A 24,618-nucleotide genomic window follows, 5' to 3' on the forward strand; every position below is an offset into this window, starting at 1 on the left:
TATCCTGACAGATATGAATTTTTATTTACTTTATATCTCTCTATTGCTCTATAACAGAATGTTATAGATTTATCTCTAAATCTCTCTATAACAGAACATCTTATATATCTCACAAGTTTTAGCCATGGAGATAACTTTGTTAAACATTGTGAATTATGGAACAACTAGGTAGAAAAATAGAAAGAGAGCTAGTCAAACCTAATCTCAGACACTTAGTAGCTGTGTGAGCCTAGGCAAGTCAGTTAACATCTATTTCCCTCAGTTTTCTCATTTGCAAAATGGGGATAATAATAGTCCCTACCTCCCTTGATTGTTGTGAGATCAAATGAAATAATAACTTGCCATATACAATAAGCTTATATAAATGTCAGTCGTGAAAATTATTTTTATTTGAAGAACTTAATCAGTATTAAGCAAGATATAAAACAGAGTGACAGTTTGGCAGAGCTACTTACCACTATCTTATAGAAATCCTTAAATGGTATCCAATGGCAGAGGGATTTCTAATTCATAATGAAGTTCCCCACATGCTCTATTCACAAATGTTTTGCTGATTGTATCAACCTTGTAAGGATTTCTGAGGGAAATCCTCAAAGGAGATCAGTGTAGTTATCTAGAGAGGAAAAACCTAATGGGTAAAAAATGCATATTGGTCAGAGTATAACATGCAATTAGATAGGCTTTGCCTTAGTCTATGAGTCTTTGACAAGAGATTGAAATGAGGTTGGCCAGTTTCCAAAATGAATTTAGAGGAAATTGGATTGTGTGCATTTAGGAAATAATACAACTCATTAAATAATCCCAAGTTGCTCACTGTTGAAAAGCTTAATTGTTTAAACACCAGTGTTTTTGTGATTGTATGTGGCTACAAATCATGGTACATTATGGAATCCGAATTTATATGAGGTGATCCATAGAATTATGGAGGAGAAAAGTACCCTCACTTGTGTTCAGCAGGTAGTATAAAAGACATCATCCAAGGACATGTTGTGTCGGTTGTATCCAACTCTTCCTGATGCCATTTGGGATTTTCTTGGCAAAGATACTGAAGTGGTTGGCCATTTTCTTCTCCAGCTATTTTACAGATAAGGAAACTGAGGCAAACAAGTCAAGTGACTTGGCCAGGGTTACACAGATTGTATGTGTCTGAGGCTACATTTAAATTCAGGTCTTCTTGACTCTAGGCCCAGTACTCTATCGCCAGCACCACTTCTATTTCTCTTATCTACATCTATTTTTCTTCAGAAGGATTTGTTACTCCAATTACACATTCCTTAGGATAAAGGACTACATTCTATAATTTAGGGGCTAACAATCTCCCCAATATTGCCAGCCAGTTTGAAATCCTTAATATTGTCATCTATTAATTTGGTTTTTTATTTTTATTTTTATTTTTAATTTTTATTTAATAATTACTTTATATTGACAGAATCCATGCCAGGGTAATTTTTTTTACAACATTATCCCTTGCACTCGTTTCTGTTCCGATTTTTTTCCCCTCCCTCCCACCACCCCCTCCCCTAGATGGCAAGCAGTCCTTTATATGTTGGATATGTTGCAGTATATCCTAGATACAATATATGTTTGCAGAACCGAACAGTTCTCTTGTTGCATAGGGAGAATTGGATTCAGAAGGTATAAATAACCCGGGAGGGATTAATTTGTTAATCTTTCAAACTAGAGCATTCTAAACATCACATCTGTTTAGTTTTTTACAACTGGGAGGTTTATATGCCAAGACCAAAAAAAATCAGCATAAATATATGAGTGATAATGATTAGAATATTATAGATAAGACCCAAATCCTTTTGAACGGATGCATAACTGCAGTTATTACATCTGTGGACTCTTCCTAGAGGTCCCATTACTGAGTCTCTTCAAAACTGAAATAAACTCTAATCAGGATGGAAACATTCTTTAAAAGCTGTAGAAAATTGAACTGCGTTCAAGGACTGTCAGATGTGTGAGAAGAGGTGGCAGCAGAATCTCTTCATTCCCTCAGGAATTGGCAGGAACAGCCTGTGATTGTCTGTCTCCAAGAAACAACTAAAGACTCAACTTCAATTGTGGCTTAGCCATGTTGAATACTGTCTGAACTTCAATGGCCCTCTAAGAACCAGTCCTTAGAAATCTTTTGGGAGCCCCAAGCCCAGGACTCTTTTTTGGGTGCACAATTGCTTACTCTGTGCACATACCTTCAGAAAGGCAAGGGGAGAATGAATGAAATCATTTTGAAGGGAAGAACAAGTATTTCTTTCCACATTGGATTTGAGTTAGGGGAGAGGAAGCGGTGCTGCTGAACAAAGGTAAAGAGCACCTTGTAGAGGAGCTCATTATGCTCTGGCATGTCTGTCCTGAGTGTACATGAGAGAGATTAAAGCATTTTTTAGCCAGGATATGATGTATTATTTTTGTTCTTTTCATATGATTTCTTCCTGATGTCAGATAAATGCTTGATTTTGTTAAATTTCATTCTAGCTCTATTTTAGGACAAATTAGAATGCAAATCACAAGGAATTTAGGTTCCCAGTCTCATGGCATTTGTAGTAAGGGTTATTGTGAGTTCCAGATGACCTAATGCATGTAAAGTGTTTTTGCAAACTTTAAATGACCTCCTAGAGATGTTGATTTTTATCATTTTTATTATTTTTTATTCCTATACCCCATCTGACATAGCATAGCTTGTAACTTGGTCAGTAATTAGAAGAAATTTTGTTAATATCTAAAGAAGCCAGGCTATATATTAAATCCTCAGTCAGTTAAATTTCCTTTATCCTCTATTTCCTCTCCAGTTAATAACATGGGACTAGCTTTACTTTTCAAGTTGGAATTTTCATTTCATTTCCAAAGAATTCAAAGACTAAACTAGTCTGTGATAAGTAAATAGCATCCAAAGAAAGAAAAGTTGGCATTTTTGTAAGGATTCTGATAAAGGAGTAGTCTTCTATCAGTGTGACATTTTTGGAAACTCTCTCTCCAGATGGGAGCTTAATAGATGAGTGGGAAGTAGCATGGTATTGTAGATAGAGGCCCTACTTTGGAGTCAGAAAAATATGGAGTCCAGCCCTGCCCTCTATACACATTAACTCTGAAGTCTTGGGGCAAATTAACTAATAACAAAATTTATAATGCTTTTCACCTTAGAGCCACTTTCAGGCACTGGAATATAGAGACAGTCAATTAGACATTTTCTTATAAGCCTACCATAAAGAGCTCTCCCGGCCGAAGTTCTGTCAATAACTGTATGGAATTGGTTATGAGCATTGGTGGTAGTTTTTCTCACATGCTTTAGTGACTAGATAGGCAGCAAGTGAAGTAGACAAAATGCTAAGGTTAGAAGTAGCAGGACCTGGATTTGAATCTTCCCTTAGTCATTTAGCCTCTGAGTCAGTTTTCTCATTGCAAAGTAGATATAATAATAGCACCTACTTCATAGAATTTTGGTGAAGATCAAATTAAATAGTGTATATTTTTCAAAGCTTAAAATGTGATGGAAATGTTAACTACATAATCATTTGATAAGTATTTAATTATAATTAAACTTTTGTTTATGTAATTTTAAAGATTAAATGATATATACATTTCATTATTCAATTATTATTAAATCACAGTTTCATATAGCTTCCCAGAGTTATATTCTTTCTTAATTAGGAAATTATCTACTAGTACATCAATAGATTCCTTTCTTGTATTGATCTTTGTTCCTTAGACATAAAAATGTTTGCATGTTGGAATATCGAATTATCTGGAAGATTTTTGATTTATTGAAATAGGGCAAGTACAGCAATGCTCTCCTTTTCAATCTTTGTGACATTCTTATCATTGTTTAATTTTCTTCCAAGTTGATTTCACAATTTCACTGTTTCCACCTGTACTTTATCTTTATATAGAAAGGCATCTAGAAGAGATTATACTATGTGCTAGATGCTCTGAAACATCAGCATTTGGAGAAAAATCCCAATCATTGAGCTATTATTTACTAGATCTCAGCTGTTAAGACTATAAGTTCCCTAGTAAGAATTAGTTTCTCCACGGGTCTGAGCAGTAATCATTTTTTCAGTCTTTTCCAACAATCTCTCTTATAATATTCCTCACAGGTAGTCATTTGGCCATTGCTTGAAGACCTCTAATAAGTGGTAGTAGCATGGGGGAAAATACAATACTGTTGTCTTCAACATTGAGACATTCTAAATGTACTTCTTTGTAATTTTCACCTACTGATTTTTTTAGTTGTCCCTTTGGGACAAGACAGATAAAGTATTTTCCCTCTTCTGCAGGATATCTTTTTAAGTATTCAAAATCAAGCTATCATGTTCCCTCTGTCCTCTCTTCTCCAAGTTAAACAACCTCAGGAACTTTCAGACAAAATTTATTGTCCATAGCATAAAGTCTCAATTTTATAGAATTCTTTTCTGGGCTATTATAAAATGGCCTCAATATCTTAAACTTTTTTTTTCCCAATTGCATTGTTAGACATGAAGTTGAGAGGCATCGTTTCATATACCACCTGTGATATTTACTAGCCATATGATCTTGAGCAGTCAAATAAACTTTCTGACCCTCAGTGTCTTATAAAATGGGAATATGAATGGACACATGGCGTCAGAACTATAGGCCTAACCTTGCAGTCAGAAAGATCTAGATTCAAGTTTTATCTCTCACATTTTAGCTCTATGAACATGAGCAAATGATTCAATCTTTCGGTGATCAAAGGACCCTTTCAGACTACAGATTATAGACTAATTGCTGAGCTGTACTGATAGAATAAGTTTATACATAAGGATTTCCCAGTATTGTTGAAATGATAGATCTCAAACAAAAAGGGAGAGAAGTAATTTAGCACCTATCTCACGGGATAAATAGGGTAGACATAAAGATCAAATGAAATAATAATAGTTAAAATGTGTTGTAAGTTTTAAAGTTGTTTAGCAGTGTCAGCAATTATTATGTCACAAGTGTGCGTTTGAGGATGTTAGGGGATGTTAAGGGATGTCTATGCTTAAATTCCTTCTATTAATAGCTTTGTCAATTATCACCTTAGTCTCAACTTCCCCAACTGCAGAAATTACTGGTGTGTACAACTGTGTTCAGCTTAGTATCTCTCTTAAGATCTCAGTTTCCTGGTCTTTAAAATGAAGAGGTGTGCTACATTGGGAAGAGCAGAATTCTAAAAGGATGGTTTTATCTTTTGCCTTTACGTTCCCAACACTTATAGTGCCCAACTTATAGTAGGTACTTAATAAAGTTTGCTGAGTTAGCCTTAATTAAATTAAAAAGTTATTAAACGTTAAAATAAGAGGAAGGTCAAGAATGAACTGGAATCCTATTGTGTTTTTAACTTTGCACTTAAGCCTTGTATAACCTTGCTTTTTGGTTTGTTTTTGTTCTTACTTCTTTTCCAACCCTTGCATATATAAACCTTTTTTGAGCCTATCTTATCTCCAGTGATTAGATCTGAGGGTGGTATAAAGAAAAAAGGATGTTTTTCCTGGACCTAAGGAAGTAGAGGGATTTCAGACCGACATTCCTCTTCCCTCTCCTCACTTCCTTCTTGAAGGGTTGCCCCTGGGTTGGAGACCAAGTCAAATCAATAAGCACATTTACTAAGTGCTTATTATATTCTTGGCACTATGCTAATCATAGATAAGGAAGAATAAAGGACATAAGGAGATAAGGAGAAGAATAAAAGACAATCTTTGCTATAAAGGAGCTCACACTTTAATGGGAGAGACAATATGAACACAACTACATATAATAAATAAGATATATGCAGGATAAATTGGAGATAATCAATAAAAGGAAGATACTAGAATTGAGATGGGTCAGAAAAAGATAGGAAAAGAAGGTAGAATTTGAGCTAATACTTGAAGGAAAACTAGAGCAGTCAGGAAAAGGAAATGGAGGGGAAATTTCAGGCATGGGAGAAAGCCAGTGGGAAAAAAATGGAACCAGCAGATTCCCTGCAGGAAACAGTGGAAGTCTGATATCATTGGATCAGAAAGTAAGGTGGGAGTTGGGAGGAGAGCTAAAATATAATATAAAAAAGACTGGAAAGATAAAGGTAGGAGCAGGCCAGGTTATAAAGGGTTTTTTAAAAGACAGGAGATTTTGCGTTAGTTCTTGAAGTCAGAGGGAGCCTCTGGAGTTTGCATGGTCAGACCTGTGTTTTAGAAAGCTGAGTGGAGGATGGCTTAGAGTGGGGGAGAGACTTGAGATCAAGGAGGCCAACCAGCAACCCAGATATGAGGTGATGAGGATCTGTGCTGGAGTGCACAGTGGATGACTAACTCTGAAGACTGGAGTTCGGGTTACTCCTCAACTAAAGACTGTCTCCTAGAGAAAGGTCTGAGAAACCTTTGTTTGCCTCATGGGAATAATTCCTTATCTAAACATACTGAGGAGAGCCAGTACCCACAGCTTGTGCATTGCTCTCTGCAGTTGTTCCCCCAGACTCCACACAGCAGGGACTCTAAATGTCACGTGCAGACCAACAATACTGTGCACAGCTAGTACAAGTCAATAAGATGGTTTCCTGACATCCCTGGTGAAAAACAACCTTTACACGATTGTTTTGTGTCAGAATAAGTTCTTCCATACCATGAAAGAGAGAGTAGAGCAATGCTGATGTAATGGAATGTTTGGGTGCTCACCAGTTTTGAGCGTAGGTCATCTCACAGGATAAACAATGTGTTTCAAAAGTTCTCTACAAACTGGAGTAACATTTCTAGTTTTATACCATCACAAAAGTTCATAGTAAGAAGACGAGTCTACCCTGGATCTGACCAAGAAGGACATGTGGTCCTTTAGTCCACTAGATGCAGCACAGTGATAGAAAGGGGCCTGGACCATGCCATATTTCAGGGCCAAGAAAATGGGGTGAGATTCAAGAGAATCTAGAAAAAAAAAGGGTGAGGGCCAAAGAAGTGATTTCAGAACTACCAGCCCTCCTCCCTCATCTGATTCCTCTGTGTCAGTTCCTGCTCTCACACCTCATTCTTATGACATAATTACTGCTTTTTACCTTTCCCTGCACGTTTTGGCTTTTATAGACTCACATCATACTCAGCTCTAGCCCAATCTTTCTTTTGAACTACCCAATTACTAATGACAATCTTAGACATATGGTTTACATTTCCACATATAAAACATAAGCAGTTTGTCCTTACTATGTCCCTTGAAATTAGTCTTTGATGTTTACCTTCTATTTCTTATGTGTCAGATTTTCTGTTAGGTTCAGATTTTTTTTTTGCAACAAAATCCTGAAAGTCTGGCAAGTCATTGAATGTCCTTCTTCCCCTCCCTCTACTCCCCATTGAGGATTATAGTTATTTTTTGCTGGATATGACCATAATAACCCTATTACTTTTGATCTTTGTTATATAATATTCCAAGACCCGTGATCTTTTATTGTAACTGTTAATAGGTCTTGTATGATTCTAATTGTGGCCCTAGCATATTTGAATTTTGTTGTTGCTTATAAAATTTTTTCTTTAACCTGGAGATTTTGAAAACTTAGCAATGAAATTCATCTATGTTTTCCTTGTAGGATCTGTTTCAGGTGGTGATCAGTGGATATATATTTTTCCTATTTGTATTTTTCCTATCTTATTCTTTTACTTCAACATAATTTGCTTTCGTTTTGTCAAGATTATTTTTTAAAATCATAGCCTTCGGGTACTATAATTATTAATTTTTCTCATGATCTGTTCTCCAGATTAATTGATTTTCTTATGAGATATTTCACATTGTCTTCTGTTTTTTCATTCTTTATATCTTATTTTTTATACTCGTGATTTTGCTGGCTTCTTCTTGCCCAATTCTAATTTCCAGAGTCACTTTCTTCCTTAAGATTTTGGATCTCCTTTTCTAGTTGGTTGACTTTCTTTTAATAACTTATTAGGTTTTTGTTGTTGTTGTTGTTGTTGTTGTTTCTTTTTCTCAATCTGTGTGTCTGTGTCTGTCTCTGTCTATCTATCTGTCTCTCTTTTTTTGCTGAGGCAATTGGGGTTAAGTGACTTGCCCAGAGTCACACAGCTAGGAAGTGTTAAGTGTCTAAGGCCACATTTGAACTCAAGTCCTTCTGATTTCTGGGCTGGTGCTCTATCTCCTGGGCCACCTAGCTGCCCTCTCTTTTGATTTTTAAATTCTTTTTTGCATTCATCTGTGAATTCTTTTGAGGTAGGTGACCATTGAACTTTACTCCTTGAGACAGCAGAATATTCTCCAAAGATGAACCCTAGTCTTTCCAGTTCCCTATTTCCATAAAAATTGTTCTTTCTCCTTAGCCTGTTTTTGTTTTTTAAATAAGAGTTTATCAATGTAATCACCTCTCGCCCTGTGGTGGGGAGGAGGGTGGTGCCTCTGGTCTCAGTTCCTGCTTCAGTTGTCTCCTCTAGCTTGGAACCTCACATTAAGAATACCCACCTGTAGGAACCCACAGCCAGCAGCGTTCTTGCCCCATTGCTTCTGCACCACCTGCCATGTGCTAATTCCTTCTTACCCAGGGTGTCTGAGTCTCCACAGCACAAGTGGGCCTGGCATTCCTTATCAGCAGACATGGGTCTCCCTCACTGTCTGGAAAGTGAGAGTTCCTGTGGTGGGGCTGAGGCTACCTCCTAATCCTGTTTATCCCAAAGTTCCCCACTTGTTTGTTTCAGCAGAAATAGCCTAGAGGTTTGGGGTCAAACCTTATTCTTGGAGTCTTTCTTGAATCTTCTCCATCCCAGCAAGACCGTATTCTGCCCCAAGTCCTGTTTGTTTTTAACCACTCTTTATTTGCCCTGAGGCACTATTTTGTCTTGGGGAGGGGGGGTGAATCTGGAGAGCTTGGAATTCTGATCTGCTCACCTTCTCTCCAGAATCCTCCTCTAATATTGTTTTTATGGGATCCTGCCTATTTATCATTTGTGTTCATCCTCAGTCCCACGCCCTGGCTTCTTTTGTGTATGTCTTTTTTAAATCTTTAATTTGGCCACAAGTTCACTGTGAAATCCCCTTTGATGGCTTGATATGCATTCTCCTTTTTCTTCCTCATTGGAGTCATTAGTTCTTGTGTTGTTAGAATATTAGTTTTGGGCAGTTGCTACTTCCCTTGGACCACCTCCCTTATCAAATTTTTAGGAGTGGTGTCCTACCTATCCATTATTTCTCAAATTTTCAAATTGTCATTGTGATATAATGCATTGGATTTGAACTCAGGAGAGACCTATGTGACAATGGACAAGCCATTTAGCTTTTCAGAATTCATGTAAAATAGAGATAGTAAAATAGTAAGAGGCGGCAACAAGGCATAAAGATTCACTTTGGAATTAGAACAACCTTGGCTCAGGTCCTGCCTCTCACAAGTTCTATAGCCCTAGACACATTGCTTAACTATTTAAGTATCCCAGGCAGTTCTTTAACATTGTAAGTCACTGAAAACATTTGGGAGAAATAATTTTCTCTGCAGAAGTAATCACAGATTAAATAATGGGAGAGCTGTAAGGGTCAAATGAGGATCAAAGATATGGAGTTGCAAAGGCTATCAAATCCAACTCCTTCATGTATAAAGAAAGAAACTTTGACTCTGAGATAGTAGGTAATACAGACAGTAAAAGCCAAATGGGGGAGGATTCAGACATGGCTTTTCTATTCCATGTCCAGGGCAAACTATATAAATATAAGCATGTTAATTTTTGAAATCTAATCTCTGAATATCTAGGCTGTATATCAGATTCTGCCTTTGTTCTTCTTATCTATCATAAGCTCTTGGAATGGTGACTTCCTCCCAAGGTTTTCAGTTTTTGTGAGGAAAATTATTGCTTTTGGAATTTGGATTAAATTATTAAATTAAATATTATATATATGTATATATATAATATTATATTATTATATTTATAATAAATATTTTAATATGATACTCACATTACCAAAATCAGAGAATTAAATATGAATGACACAGTTGCTTTTTGGATACATTTAAACATTTCTGGGTTTGTTTCCTTGTCCTTTAGCATCAAATCTGTAATTCTCTTTTTTGTATTAGTGTTAAGGTTTGGAAGAACAGTGAGATAAGACAGAGAAAAAACTCAGACCAAATAAGCAGATCTGCTGATATGGGCAAAGACATGTGGAATATGAGGATGATTAAATAGCTGGGTAAAGTGTCAGGAGTTTAATGGCAACTGATAAATGGGCATCTATGGATGATTGGCCTCAAGGAACAAGAACAAATAATGGATATCTCCCCTGAGTTTCAGCTGTACTACCTATAAGAATCCCATGTAATCTTCAAACTTGGAAATTTCACTTTTCATTCCTTCTGATTTCTAAATGTCAATCGACAGATCCTAGCACAATCTCCAAGAAAACTTGTTTAAGCAAGTTCCTTCCTTCTTTTTGACAAAGGAGTACTTTCAATACCAAGAATAGCGTTTGGTGTGAATCTTTGTGAGACTGGGAAAATTGAAATATATTGCATTAATTGGTTCCTTCCAAGTGATCTTCTCCTCATCTGCAAATCAAACATTATTTCTTTTTGCAAAAACCCTGTTGCATTTCTCCCAATAATTGATTTTTATTTAAAAGCCAAGCAAGGACCTTGACATATTCTTGCTGAATCACATTAAATTGAGAAATAAGAAATATAGATAAAATATGACTTAATTCCATTTCTAACTATAAAGCACCAAATCTAGCACCACTTTGCTGTTTTATTTAGGAATATGTCATTTGCCCAACATCTAATATTTTTTTCTAACAAAGTTATTTTAGTGACCCTAGTGACTGGCTATCAAATCACAGGGCTTTAATAGCATGCCATTGCCAGTTGTGTGGCCTTCACTTAACCTCAGATATAATGGGGAGATCGGACTACATGATCTCTGAGGTCTTTCCCAATTTTAAATCCTATGATCCATAACACTTGCTGTCCATTTCAGAGAGACTGAGTATCTCTAAATTTTGTCCCTAAATATTAGAGTAGGAATTTGATATAATAATAGCTCATATTTCTATAGCATTTTAGGATTTTAAAAGGGTTTCTTTAATTTCATTCAGTACTATTAAATGCCTACTATGTGTCAGGCATTGTATTAGGCCATAGAGATACAGTGACTAAAAAAACAAAAACAAACGAACCAAAAAACCCAATTATCCCCTGCCCTCAAGGAGCTTACATTTTATTGGAGAAAATACACTAACTGACACTACAGTAGCATTTTAAAGCTTGCCACATATTTTACATATATTACCTCATTCATTTTGGCATCCTTATGAGGTAGTTACTGCAAATGTTCCCATTTTACAGATGGTATATCTGACTTGTCTGTAGGCACATATCTTCTTGCTACTCTCTGGCATTGCTAATGCTGATTCTGCCCTTCTGTGGGACTGCAAAAACATGGTTTTTCTACCTCCTCCCATCAACCTCCATCGATTCAAGATAGAGGAAATTTACACTGTATCAAGGCATACATGGGTATTCCTTTGTTCTTCTTAGGCCCACATAATGCTAAAACTTGGGGATAGATTTTTGGCATCCCACCCATATGAAGAGGCAATCACTGGCCTTTTGTACATATATATATATACACATACATACATATACATATGTATATTAAATATATAAATAAATATCCTCTACAAAAGCTGATTTAATACTTTGCATGTAATAGTCTTTTGAATATAGGTTTAATTTCTGATCTTAGTACATATATATTCTAGAAAAGAACTTTTGAAAGTAAACCTATTAAACAAAATTACATGATATTTTTGTAATTTACTAATATGCATTTTTTCATAAGGTTCTAAAGATTCTGGTCAGGGCAGTCACTGATGGAATGACTGATCGTAGTGGAGATATTGCAACTGGCCTCAAAGGGAAATTACGGGAATTGTTTGGCAGAGTGACTTCAAGAGTAACAAATGATGGAGAGATCTGGAGGTTGTATGCACAAATATATGGGAATGGTCAGAGTGATAATCCTGATGAAAATGAAAAGGTAACTTTTAACATTCTCTTGGATGTTATTTCATAATCTACGATGCAATAAATCAGTCATGCATTGATCTGTTTTCTTGGTTGGACAGAGGGAGAATTTGTTTGAAAATTAAAATCTTATTAATATTGATGTATAACTGGAAAGTATCTTTGAAGCCATTTATCCCAACATCTATCTTCATTTTATTACAATTTTTTTAAACTTAGCAAACCCTCCAAAATAGTATTTTTTATTTACAAATTAGAATTGGGGGGGGGGGGGGAAGAATATGAATGAATATATATATATATATATATGTATATATATCTAGAGAGAGAGAGAGAGAAATTACTAAATTCTAGTATATGCAACTTGTTGTATAAAGAAGTATATAATAAATCAACCTGCAAGTTTTAAAGTTGTCCTGCTTTTCCTTAGTTTTCTATACATTTTTAAAGTGCTTCAATGACTCTTTAAAAAAAAAAAATTGACAACACTAACTCATCTCATCCTCCAACATCCCGTCCTAGAAATAAAAAAGGAAAAGTGTATTCTTTATGACAAATAATAATGTTAAACCAAAACAAATCTATACATTTGCTATATTCTCTCTCTCTCTCTCTCTCTCTCTCTCTCTCTCTCTCTCCACAGAGAGAGAGAGATCAGTTCTTAAATCTTTTAAAGTTCTTTTTCTTTACAGTGTTGTTATTGTGTGTTTTATTCTTTTGGATCTGCTCACTTCACTCTGCATCGGTTCATATAAGTTTTCTAGATTTGTCTGAAGCTATCTCTTATTATTTCTTAAGGCACAGTACTATTCTATTACTTTCATATGCCTTATTTTTTTTTTAGCCATTCCCCAGTTGGTGGGAACCTTCTTTGTTTCCAGTTCTTTGCTACAACAATATGTGTAATGGGCTGAGGCTCGAGTTGATGCACTGAGGTCCCAAGCACATGAGGCTAAATAGTAATTGGACCATATTCTATTAATATATAAGCTTGGAGAAAGAATGGCCTCGCCCACTCTTTGTGCAAGTCCTGATGTGTTGTATAGGAAATGACGTTTTGGGTGGGTGGAGGCAGGGGAGTGGAAAAGGAAGGGGAAGGAAGGCTGCTGGCTGGCGTCTTGTCACAGCTGCTCGTATTGCTATCGCGACAGCCCTTCACCTCCAATCCTCCTCTACTAGCTGGCTTCCTATCACAGCTGCCCATATTGCTATCGCAATCTCCCTTCACCTCAAAAAGAATAAAGATTGAAGATTTTTCCCTTAACCTGAATTCCTGACTCTGGCTGATTTTAAATACGTGGTCATCACAAATATGAGCTGCTGAATTTTTTGTACACATGAAGACTGTTTCCTCTTTTTTTGGGAGTATAAGTCTAGTGATAGCTCTGGTTCATAGCTTAGACACAGTGCAGTGACTTTGATGGGAACTAATTCTAAATCCCTTTCCAGAATGACTAGATCAATTCATCACTGTATGAAAAGTGCGATAATGTGCCTGTTTTCCTATGGTCTTTTCAGCACTTGCCATTTTCCTTTTTTGTCTTTTTTGCTGATCTGTAAAAGAAGACCTCAGGAATAATTTAATTTGAATCTTTCTAATAGTTATTTGGAGTATTTTTTTCTTTTGATTATTGGTAAGTTGAGTTTCTTCCTTTTGAAAACTGTCTTTTAATCTCTTTTGAACATTATTTATTGGGAAATGACTTTTGTGCTTAAGCATTTTAATTCAGTTTTTATGTATCTTATATAGCAGACCTGTATTGCCTGTATTCAGCCCTCTGGGCTGAAGGGTCTTATACCTTCCCCAGAGTTCTCCCACTGTCTTGGCTCTCTACACATGAAGATGATTTCTCTCCCTGTCCTATCTGTTCACGGAAGACCGAAACACACACATGCAGGCACAAACACAATCACATAGTGATAGACTTTTTTAAAACAGATAAGTGAAGTGGATTCAAAATCTCTGTGCTCCTCACTAAATGTCTGGCCTTGGGCATTCACCATCATCACAAATGTCTTCATAAATGACAATAACTGTTAATTATATCCTTTAAGGCCCATAAGTAATGCTCATAAATTCTCTTTTTGGATCCTTCCACCAACTGTCTGATGTAGACAATCAGCTGTGACTGTAAGTACAGTATGAGAGGGTGGAATAAGACCAGACTCAGAATTAGGGAGACCTTATGATCAAATCCTAATTCTTCCTACTTACACACCTGAGGACAGTTGTCTGCACCTCTCTTGACCTCCTTTTCTGTATCTCTAATATAAGGGGATTGGATTAGGGGAGCTCGGAGCTTCCTTCAACTCTGAATCTTTTCTCCTGTGATCTCCATGTTACAAATGAGGAAACTGATTCCAGTAAAATGACTTTCCTAAGACCACACAGTAGTGAGGCCAAGCCAGAATACAAACTTAAGACCTCTAATTCTATTGCTTAGAGCTTTTTGGCCCTGGCTTTTTCATGTATGAAATAAGGGGCTTAGTCTGGATGACCTCTTAAGTGCTTTAATTTTGACCTATTTTATTTATATCCTCTGACAGAGAGAAAGAGACTGCTGTTGAGTAATACAAAATCTATGAGATTAGAACCCAATCAGTAGACTCAGAATTATCTCTGAGTCCCATTCCTGACTCTTATTTGATCATGTAAGTTTTTGGAGCCTCGGTTCCTTTGTGTTCTGGAGAGGAGGGTCTATCTAAGTAAGCATGTATGGTTCTGTATGTCAATGACTATTTTCTGTCCAATATGCTACTATGCTCTTCATTGTGATGAGTAACAGAGAACTAATTATTGCACAAATGCAATTTTTCAGATTGGAATTAATTCCATGTGATTTTCAGGCAATACAAAGTTTAAAGAAAAAATTTTTGTTTTGCTGATAATATTGCATTTTTTCTTTCTCTAGGTCCTCCAGTATCTCACTAAGGCTTATAAATGTGATACACACTCCAATTCTTGGGAGAAAGACATTGCTTCATTCAAGGAAATTGTTAAAGGGGCCGTAGAACTTGCACATGGTATATTTTTCATATATTGCAACATTTTATAATCATTTCTCACTTTTATGAACTTCACTAATAATAATAAAAGCTAGCTTTTATATAGTGATTTACTTTTTGCAAAGCAGTTTATATGTGTTAACTCATCTATCTCACAACAACTTTAGGATGTAGGTGCTGTTATTACCAGATTGCCAGTAAAGAAACCAAAGCATAGAGAGATTAAGGTCAATATTTAGTGTCTGAGGCAGGATTTCAACTCAGGTCTTTCTGATTTCAACTCCTTTGATCTACTCACTGTACCACCTACCTGCTAAAAACAAAGTTACACTATTTACTTACTAGTTAATTTTAGAACCTAATTAGTTGTAAGTAATTTAGTGGCCAGAGATTTTCCTGCATTGAAAACTTTTTGAAGTAAAAGGGTCTTGGAATTTATTGTTTTATAGACATTTATTGTGAGAAAAGAACACTGGATTCAGAAAGAGAAGCCCTTGTTTCAAAACCTAGTTTTCCAACATATGAACCAGATGATCTTGGTCAAATTATTTTACTCCTTTTGAGCATGTTTGCTCATCTATAATACTTCATCTGATTATGAATTCACTAAAAGAATCAAATGAAAAAATGTTTTTTAAATCTAGGATGCTGTGCCACATTAAACTATTATTACCATTTGTTTTCATAGATAGCCATATTTTTAAATTGAATTTGGCCTTTTACATAGAAGACCAATTTTTATGGCTCAATTTTACTTAAATGGAAATATTAGGCCAACAATTTTGTTGCTTCCTGCCTTCTTTTACTCATTTATAAAGGAACATTCGCTTTATGAGGATTTACAGACTCCTATAGTCATGGCAGCTCTAAAACTGTTATATCTAAAAGAAGAAAATATACTCCCTAGGAGCTTACATTGTTTGCTGCAAGTATGTCTGTGTTCACAGTGAATCCCAAATGTCAACTTTTTATTATTTATACTAATGGGTGGGTACAGAAAAGTGGATGTTCCAAAAATCTGTCCTTTGGGTTTAGTGATAAGTATTTTTACTTGTATTTCAGCATGGGTGTATCTGATATCCTGGGAATCTGCTTCAAAAAATATAATGAAGTCACATTTTAAAGACCTGAATCAGGGGATTAGGAAGCTGTCCAGATGCCCTGTTTTAGAATTTTGCCTAACTCCTCCCTGCTGTTCATTCCACCTGGGATTAGATTTCTTTTTCAGACTTTTCCTGAACTAGGGAGATAATGAAGTATTTGTTGACCTCTCAATGAAATCTAATGACTTGTGTAAACCTCTTTAATCTTGTAATTAAGCAGATGGAGGGCCTATGTAGTTAATTCAGCTCCAAAAAAAGGGCAGAAGTTCCTGAAATACCAACTAAGAAAATTTTCAGGTGACCATATTACATAGCTAAAATATGTCCTTACACATATAGGCACTTCCTTCACCACACAAATCACAGCCCATCTCAGCCCGTTTACCTTGTGCATATCTTCTCAGAAATTCTTTGTTCAACATCCATCCAACACTTCTTGCAAAACAGTTGTCTACCTATCCAAATGGATATGATTATTATCAAATTCTTGAGAAAATAACATAATGCAAAGTTGTGCACAACGAATGGGACATCTTTTACAAAATATTCTTTTTTTTTCAGCAGTTTTCAGCTAGTTTTTCAACTACAAAGGAAAATTCTTTCAGGAAATCCCTGACACGAAAGGCTCAGGATGTGTTTGTCATGATCAGGCAATTGACTTTTAAAGCCGTATAGGTGTAAACATACAGGTTTAATGAATACTCTAAAAAAAATTCCAACTTAGTGTTGAGAAACATCATGGCATAGTAGATAAAGATCTGGCCTTTGGATTTGGAATGCTTGGATTCAAATCTAGACTTTGATGTACCTTCTTTCTCTGACCCTGGTGAAACATCTGTCTAAAACTCTTAAGTTGTAGAGAAGCTACTCACCTGTATTGGTTAGAACTTCCTCATCTAAAAGTTTCTTACTCCAAAGAAATCATGGATCTAATTCCTAACCTTACACTCTATCAGCTATTTATATTGGTTATAATTTACAAATAGTTCAGTATTTTTCCAACCTGAATTTTAATACTTTGGGGAAAACAAGGGTTTCTTTTCTTGATTTCATTATAGGCTTTAGTGTATTTTCAGTATATGTTGAACAGCCCTAATGAAGAAAATATCGTGGTGGAAAAAAAGATACATGACCTTTGAAGAAGCATCAAATGAACCACTTCAGATTTATAGAAATCTGGGTTTATGATCTTTTCTGTGAATATTTTCTTGGGTCAATGCAAATTCATTTGCCAGTAGAGAATAAGAATTGTTACTCTATGACTGTTTTTTCTTGAATACCCTTCTATTTATCTAGTTAATTGCATGTTATCAAGGGAAAATAAACATGTTTTTCTTGTGCATAATGCATTCTAAGCAGGCAGCTCTAATCTTCAAAAGATTTGGTAAGGGCAATCTCGCCTGGATGATTTGGGCTTTTTTGCACAAGGGGCTGACATTGTTCACTCATCTGTTTTGTTGTCAGTTTTACTTTACAATTTTGGGTGGAAGGGGTGTTAGATCTCAAACTGCATCATATTTTTGCATGCTATTTCACAATGGGTGGATATTTTCAAAGTAGTCAATAGGAAAGTGCAATATTCTTGAAATCTCTCGTGTCATATTTGGAAAGTTTTTTCAGTGTTTCTATGTGTGTATTTATGATCTAATTTAAAAATGAGAGAGGCAGAGTATACCTTTGAGTTTTGCTTCTACCTTAGAGGATTTGATTTTCTCATTTTGGAGGACTGAAAATAAACAATGAAAATCATACTTCTTTCTGATACAAAGTTGATAGAGATTTAAAAAGCCCAAAGACCTTAGCTAGGATAGGTTTGCACTATGCTGTAAAATACATTCTATTGTTCTATTACATTTGCCCATTTATCACATTAAAAAAAAATCTTGGTCTTACTCATTATTCAGAATCCCTTCAGCACTTGAAGTCTGGTCAATACTATAGAGTGCTAGGCATAGTTCATTGTCTAGAAGTATTTTTAAAAGAGAAAAACTTCTCTCTTGCCCTAGTTGAGTTCTTACTGGTATAATATTTAAAGGAAAACAAAAAAAAGTCATAGAAAAACTTCCAGGATTACTTTTTTTCACAACTTTTTATATGAATTTCTCATACCTGCAGGCAACTTGGTACTATAGAAAGAGCATTACATTTTGAGTCAGTTCACCTAGTGTTGAATCCTAACTCTTTAACCTATTGCTTGGTGACTTTGGATATGCTACTTACTTTGCTGAGCTTCCGGTCTTTCATCTTTACAATGACATGATCTCTAAAGACTCTTTCACTTAATGTTTACTACTGTTTGGTAGGGTAAATTATGTTTGTAGCTGCTTCCTGGGAAGGGGATGGGAGCTCACTAATGTTGAATTTTTTTGAAATTCATGTCCTAGGAGTAGAGTTTCTTTGAAAATATGAAAATTGTGTAGACAATTATGGCAGTTTCCCCAAAGTTTCAATTGTGCTTTCATGTTGAAATACTCTCTGAGGGGTATTGGATATAGTGTTATTATTAAAAATCACTGTTGCTAGCACATATGCTTCTTATTTGATTTTGATTGATTGTTTTTCTCCTATATAACATCCAGTGGCATTGCACTGCAGTAAGAACAAGTCAGATCCTCAAGAAGCAGTACAGATTCTTTCATCAGCTCGACTCAACTTACGTGGTTTGTCATCCAAAGCTAAGGTGAGACTGGATTGTTTCTTTCTTAGAGACACAGTCTATAAATGGTGTCTATAAATCTGCATGATTGCATTTATTTTGGGGTTTTGGGAGGCAATCAGGGTTAAATGACTTGCCCAGTGTCACAGAGCTAGTAAGTGTCTAAGGTGGATTTGAACTCAGGTCTTCTGACTCCAGGGCTGTTACTCTATCCACTGTGCTACCTTGCTGCCCTGATATGATTGCTTTTAAACCCTTCCTTCTCTTCCAAATCAGGGATCTTTGTGGAGTCTAGGAGAAATTTCCATCATTGAAATACATTTGAATTTTTAAGAAAACATCCTTTTTTAATGCTTGTTGATTACTCTTGGGCCCAAAGCCTACAGATTGAATAATTGCTACCAAGTAGATGGTATTAATGATGATTATGATGATGATTGCTTACACTAGAATAATGCCTTCACAATTTGTGAAATATTTGCCTATTAATTATTAAATAAAATAAAGATTCAAGAATTAGACTATGAATATGGTTGGGTCAGAAACTAAGGTACACAATGTAGCCTATTTGCTTCTCCATAAAAGTATGATTGTTTATTAAAAGAACATGTTCACATAATGAAATCAAATTTCAAAATAATTAATGAATTTTAGAAAGAAAAGAAAATTTTATTAATCCGTATTGATTAAACATAAACTGAGCTGACTAACCTTAAAATAACACTGGAGACAAAATATAAAGAAATATAATATCTAAGCATATGTTTGTTCTTTTTCTATTCTTTTTTTTTATCAATAGTCACTTAATCTTGGGCCACAAACTGACTTTAATTCCCTTTTAGAATCAGATAGTTTTTTAGAGTATACTCATGAGAGGAGGTATCTATATGTCTTCCTTTGTTTGGGAGAAAGCCGCTTCAGATGGGCCTTTTAACTAGCTCTCTTTGCCCTTTATCAAAGTGAAGCTTTTCTTTTCCCTCTTTAGCACTGATAAATAGCTGACTTAACTTTTCTACTTAGAATCTTGTCTTTACCTTTCCCAGAAGTTCATACCTGAAATATTTACAGAAAAGACATTTTTTTCTACCTACCTTTTCGATTTAGTCTCCTATTATATGCCCTTTGTTTCCTGTTCAGCCAGAGCTCAAAGCTGCACCTAGTTTTAGCCCCCTCAGGATTCCTTGATCAAGATTAGTTTATCTTAGGTACACTTGGCAGCCAGAAGCCACTTGGCAGTTGATTCTTTCAATCAGGTTTTGTTTTTACAGGTAGCATCCTTTAAATGTACCCTCACTTTCCTTTGAAAGTCACTATTTGGGTAGAAAGTAGTAGCTTTTTTTGGTATTGTTTTTAAAAATAATTCTAAGGATTATTCATTAATAACTCTCCTCAGCAATATCTGGAGTCTTTAGAATTTTACCACTTAACTTTGCTGTTAGTAAAAAGTTTTATGCAAATTTTGCTTAACAAATTCCATCCTTTTCTTACAGAAAATTTTTTTAAAATTTGAAATGGAACAATTTTTAAGCAAAGCCTTCATCCTTTATTAAAAGCATAACTATGCTTAACCAGAGCTCTTAGTTTTTTTCCCTCTGTTCTATTATCTTTGCTCATCATTTCCTCAATTCCTTAGTTATCTGATTGTTTGACCTGAAGAGATATTGTGGTAGGTCATAGTATTCATCCTCCCTTATGTTCATATCATGGGTATTACATTTTTAAAAAATGGAAAATAAAAACAAGAATTCAAAATATATGTAAACCATCCTTAGTATATGATCATGCAACTATGTCTGTGATGTGTCCTGCATTTTTGAAATTGTAAAGAAAAACTATAGTATGTGCATATTCTTTTAAAGACCATAACATATGATGAATAATTAATAAAAGTTTTCTTTGTTCTGAGGAATTAAGGTATTGCATTTAATTTCCAAAGTGGAAAACATTTATTACTGTTGTAAAAAAAAACAAAAACAAATTTAACATCCAGTGTTTAGCACTGGAAAGTTTACTGAATTTAAGAACAAGAAATTAAGCTTTTGAAGAAAAATTTCACTGTCTGAAAATTGAAAGTATTTGCTTCCTCCCGCCCCCCCTTCATTAAGACAATCTGAACAGGTTCATGAATAATTAAAAGAAATTTTGATTTTTATTAAATGAGTATGAGTTCTCCCAAGATTCATTTGTTAATTGATACTAGTCTTAATGACAGTGAATATTATTATTACTGACAGTAACAAGTGAACTTGAAAGTAGCAGTATTTTTGTATGTATATTTAAAAATTCTCACTTGTAGTCTCCCTTTCAGTGGAAGAGCCTTCCTTCACTCGTAAAACTTCTACTTTATAAGTCTAATATCTTGAGCACCTATTTTAGTATAACCCTGTATTCATAATGAATTTTTACATTTAGTTGAAAAGTCTTGCTTTGTGATGATGGACTTTCCAAAAAGTGGATGTGAGGCCGGGAATGATTGTCTGGGTTAGATTTTTGTTCTCATTCTTTTTCATTAGATCATCTGAAAAAGGCAGGAAAAAATTCCTCCTGGCATTTTAGTTTGAGGTTTCCAATTATATATGATTTAATAATAGACATATGCCTCTTTTCCCTTCCCATATAAATTGAGATGTCAAACTCACATATGCAGTAAGAGACCCTAAAAAAAAGAGGCCATTTTTGTACATTTTATAGGAATGAAATTAGGATGGCTGCATGGATATACCTCCACTAAATACACTTAATCTAGCAACCAGTTGAGAAAATACAGGAAATCAAGTCAAAGAAACATAGGAGAGCCAAGTACTATCTAATTGTTCCTCATTCAATGCTTGATGAATTTAAATATTAAGATGCTTCTTACAAATTCCTAACTTTCTTCAAGGCTAAGCTCAAATGCCAACTTTTCCTGATATGCCCAATTGTCAGAGTTCTCCTTTCCTATTCCTCATTGAAATTGTTATATTTACTTTTTATATTTTTTATTTGTCTTTGCACATATTGTTTCCCTTGAACTGTGTGTGTATTTTGTCTTGTGTTCCTAGCACTCATTACATAGATCTGGCACATAGTAGGCACATAAATGCTTGTTGGATTGAATTGTGTCCCCAAACCACATGGAGTTTTAGAAGAAGGAATCTCTCTATTCCTTGTTCCCCGCTTCGATTTCCTGCCCTTCTCTCTGTCTCACTAACTTTTTCTTTGCGCTTCACTGTACCTGTCTGTATCATTTGTCTAGTTCCTCGTTGCTATCATTATTTAGCCACTTCTGAGTCACTCCCCTTTCTCTAGGATTTAGAACTTGGCTTACTTTTCCCATCAGTCCCCAGACTTCCTCTGATGCTTTATTCTTTAACCTTTGGGTATCCCGACCTTCCATTGTATCAGAACTTTCAATTCCTGTGGCCCATATTATCACTTTACTTCAGTCATACCACCTGCAGGTATATGTATAAATAAACGTAAAACTATTTTGGAAAGGAGTGAGGGTGGGAAATGGTAGTGTCCAGGTGTCTTTTGAAACAAAACCCTTATGTATGTATGTGTATGTTTTTTTTCTTTCCAAATATTGCAGCAGCTTTTTGTGGATTTGGCAAGTGGTGAGATTTCCCCTGAATTAGCTGAGGAAATGACTACAATGGACATCTTGATAACAGAACTCCAAGACATGAGCAACCAACTAAGGAATCAATATTGAGCTGTCAAGGGACAAGCACTGGAAAGAGATGATTCAACAAGATATCTGTTCTTCAGCAGTCACTCTTGTGCTTCTGTATCACAAAGCAAACATTAAATAAAAGTCCTATTTTTTTGTTGTTATTGTTGAATATTCTCCCTCTTGCCCTCACCCCCATTAGATTTTCTTAGACTCCTCAAGCTTTTGAAATGAGCTTTTTTTTTTTTTAAGGATCTAGGCACTGTGGGATAAAATATGTTTTATTATTCATAAAGTTTTGGAGCATTATGAGGGAATAAATGACAGCTCTTTGTGGCATGGAGTTTGTTGTCTCAGCTGAACATTAATTGGGTTGTTATTTGGAAAGATTAGTCTAAATTGGGGGATAGAGTGGGACAGAGTGAGAGATGACTACCAGATTGTAAAGTGATTACATTGGCTTCTAAGTTGTCCACAAATGATTAAAAAAAAAAAAAAGATCTGAAGATGGAAGTCTTTATACTTTTAAAAGATTATATAGTTGTGTCATAAGAATATAGGTTTGACAAAATGAGAAACATGGACTTGTGAAAAGAACATGTTTCACTTGAATTCTAACTAAACCATTGGCAACTGAGTGGGAGCCTAGTTGCCTGTGTTTAGTTTTATTTGCACAAATGTTACTATGAAACATTTTACCCTGGAATTTTTGCAAGAATGCATGATTTATAGTATATACTCAATAACCTTATGAAATGATAATTTTTTCAGACAGACAGTATACAAATAGAGAGATAGATAAATTGATCAATCTGTCTATCCACTGTTCTCTCTCTTTATATATCTACACTGCTTGTCCTAAAAAATGACCATTTCATAAGGTTTTTGTGAGTGAAGATTATAAATCATGAATCTTTGTAAAAATGCCAGGGCAAAATGTTTCACATTAATGTATGCAAATACTATGGTGAGGAACAGTCAGATAGTCTATATACAAAAATTTGAGATCTTGTGAAATTTAAGTCTGGTCTTTTGCTTTTGATACTGTGCTAGATTGACTAGTGTCATTACTTTCATAATCCCACTTACTGTTCTCACAAATAGAATGATTTTTTCCTCTGTTTTTCAATACATCCTTCTTGGGAAAACTATCCAACTTGTTAAAGTCTGTCCTCTTGTTCTCTTAAATTTTGGGGGACCACCCAAATTTAATGCTTTTTTTTTGGAATTGATAGAGATTAGCTATGTGACTACAATTAGATGGATTTGGAATTGTATTTGGTGCCGGACACAAAATAGTCATTAATAGTTTGATTTCATCTTGACAGAAGATTTCCAGGTTCTGGTAACCATCTGGAACCATCAAAGAAAGTTCTGTGCTCTGTGAGCAAAGCAGTGTCACAAAGGAAATATTAGATGTGTAGATCTAGAGATAGCTCTATCCCAAATGTTCAGACAGACCATTTGTGCCCAGTCTGTGGTACTTGTTTTGGTGAGACTAAGCCACTGTCAGATACACTGTATTTTAATTTCCACTTTTGATGTCATTAGTCCTTTTTGAGTATGAAGGACAAACAATAAGAATTTTATATTTTATTCCATAGGCAAGGAGCAGTAATCATCAAGCTCATCTTAGTTGGATGCACATTTACTCACTCTTTTTCCCCCTTTATGATTTCATTTTTGTGGGAAGCTATTGGTGAAGTAACCCCTCTACTAATGTAGATCAGTATCTTCTCTGCAATTTATAGGCTGAGAGAATTACCTTGGGACAGTAAGAGGTTAAAGGATTTGTACAGGGTCATGCAACTCAATATACAGCAAAAAAAAAAAAAAATACTAAACCCAGATATTTCTACCCACTAAACTGCTTACTCAATATTTTCTTATAAGAGCTCATTTTCTTTTTTTTTCAACTTTTAAAAAATTCTTTACCATTTTTCACATTCTTTAATTTTTAAATTTCGAATTCCAAATTCTCATTATTCCTCTTATTCTCTTCCCTCCTTGTAAAGAAGGCAAGCAATATAATCACTTATGCATGTGAAACCATGCAAAATATATATCTACATTAGTTACATTTTAAAAAAAACAAGAAAAAGAAAATGAGAAAACTATAGTCTAATTTGCACTCAATGTTCATCATTACAATGTTGCTGTTACTGACAATGATCTTCCCATTCTTCCCACTTCATTTTACATTAGATCATATAGATCTTGACATGTTTTTCTG

The 24,618-nt window shown here is 35.1% G+C and overlaps 1 protein-coding gene across 2 annotated transcripts in view; it reads left to right on the plus strand.

Annotated features, from left to right (window-relative positions):
- TTC27 (tetratricopeptide repeat domain 27) overlaps positions 1-22,549 on the plus strand; it is a 206,607-nt gene extending 184,058 nt beyond the window's left edge. The window contains exons 17-20 of one of the 2 annotated variants that reach the window (XM_051976129.1): positions 11,784-11,981; positions 14,881-14,992; positions 18,657-18,757; positions 22,305-22,549. In XM_051976129.1, coding sequence (XP_051832089.1) covers positions 11,784-11,981; positions 14,881-14,992; positions 18,657-18,757; positions 22,305-22,427 — 534 coding nt within the window. In that variant the 3' untranslated portion in view covers positions 22,428-22,549. The remainder of the gene's footprint in view (positions 1-11,783; positions 11,982-14,880; positions 14,993-18,656; positions 18,758-22,304) is intronic. The other variant, XM_051976130.1, reaches the window with a different exon arrangement.
- Positions 22,550-24,618: the final 2,069 nt, after the last annotated feature.

Source organism: Antechinus flavipes, chromosome 2 (genome assembly GCF_016432865.1).
Source record: "Antechinus flavipes isolate AdamAnt ecotype Samford, QLD, Australia chromosome 2, AdamAnt_v2, whole genome shotgun sequence".
Taxonomy (NCBI): Eukaryota; Metazoa; Chordata; class Mammalia; order Dasyuromorphia; family Dasyuridae; genus Antechinus; species Antechinus flavipes.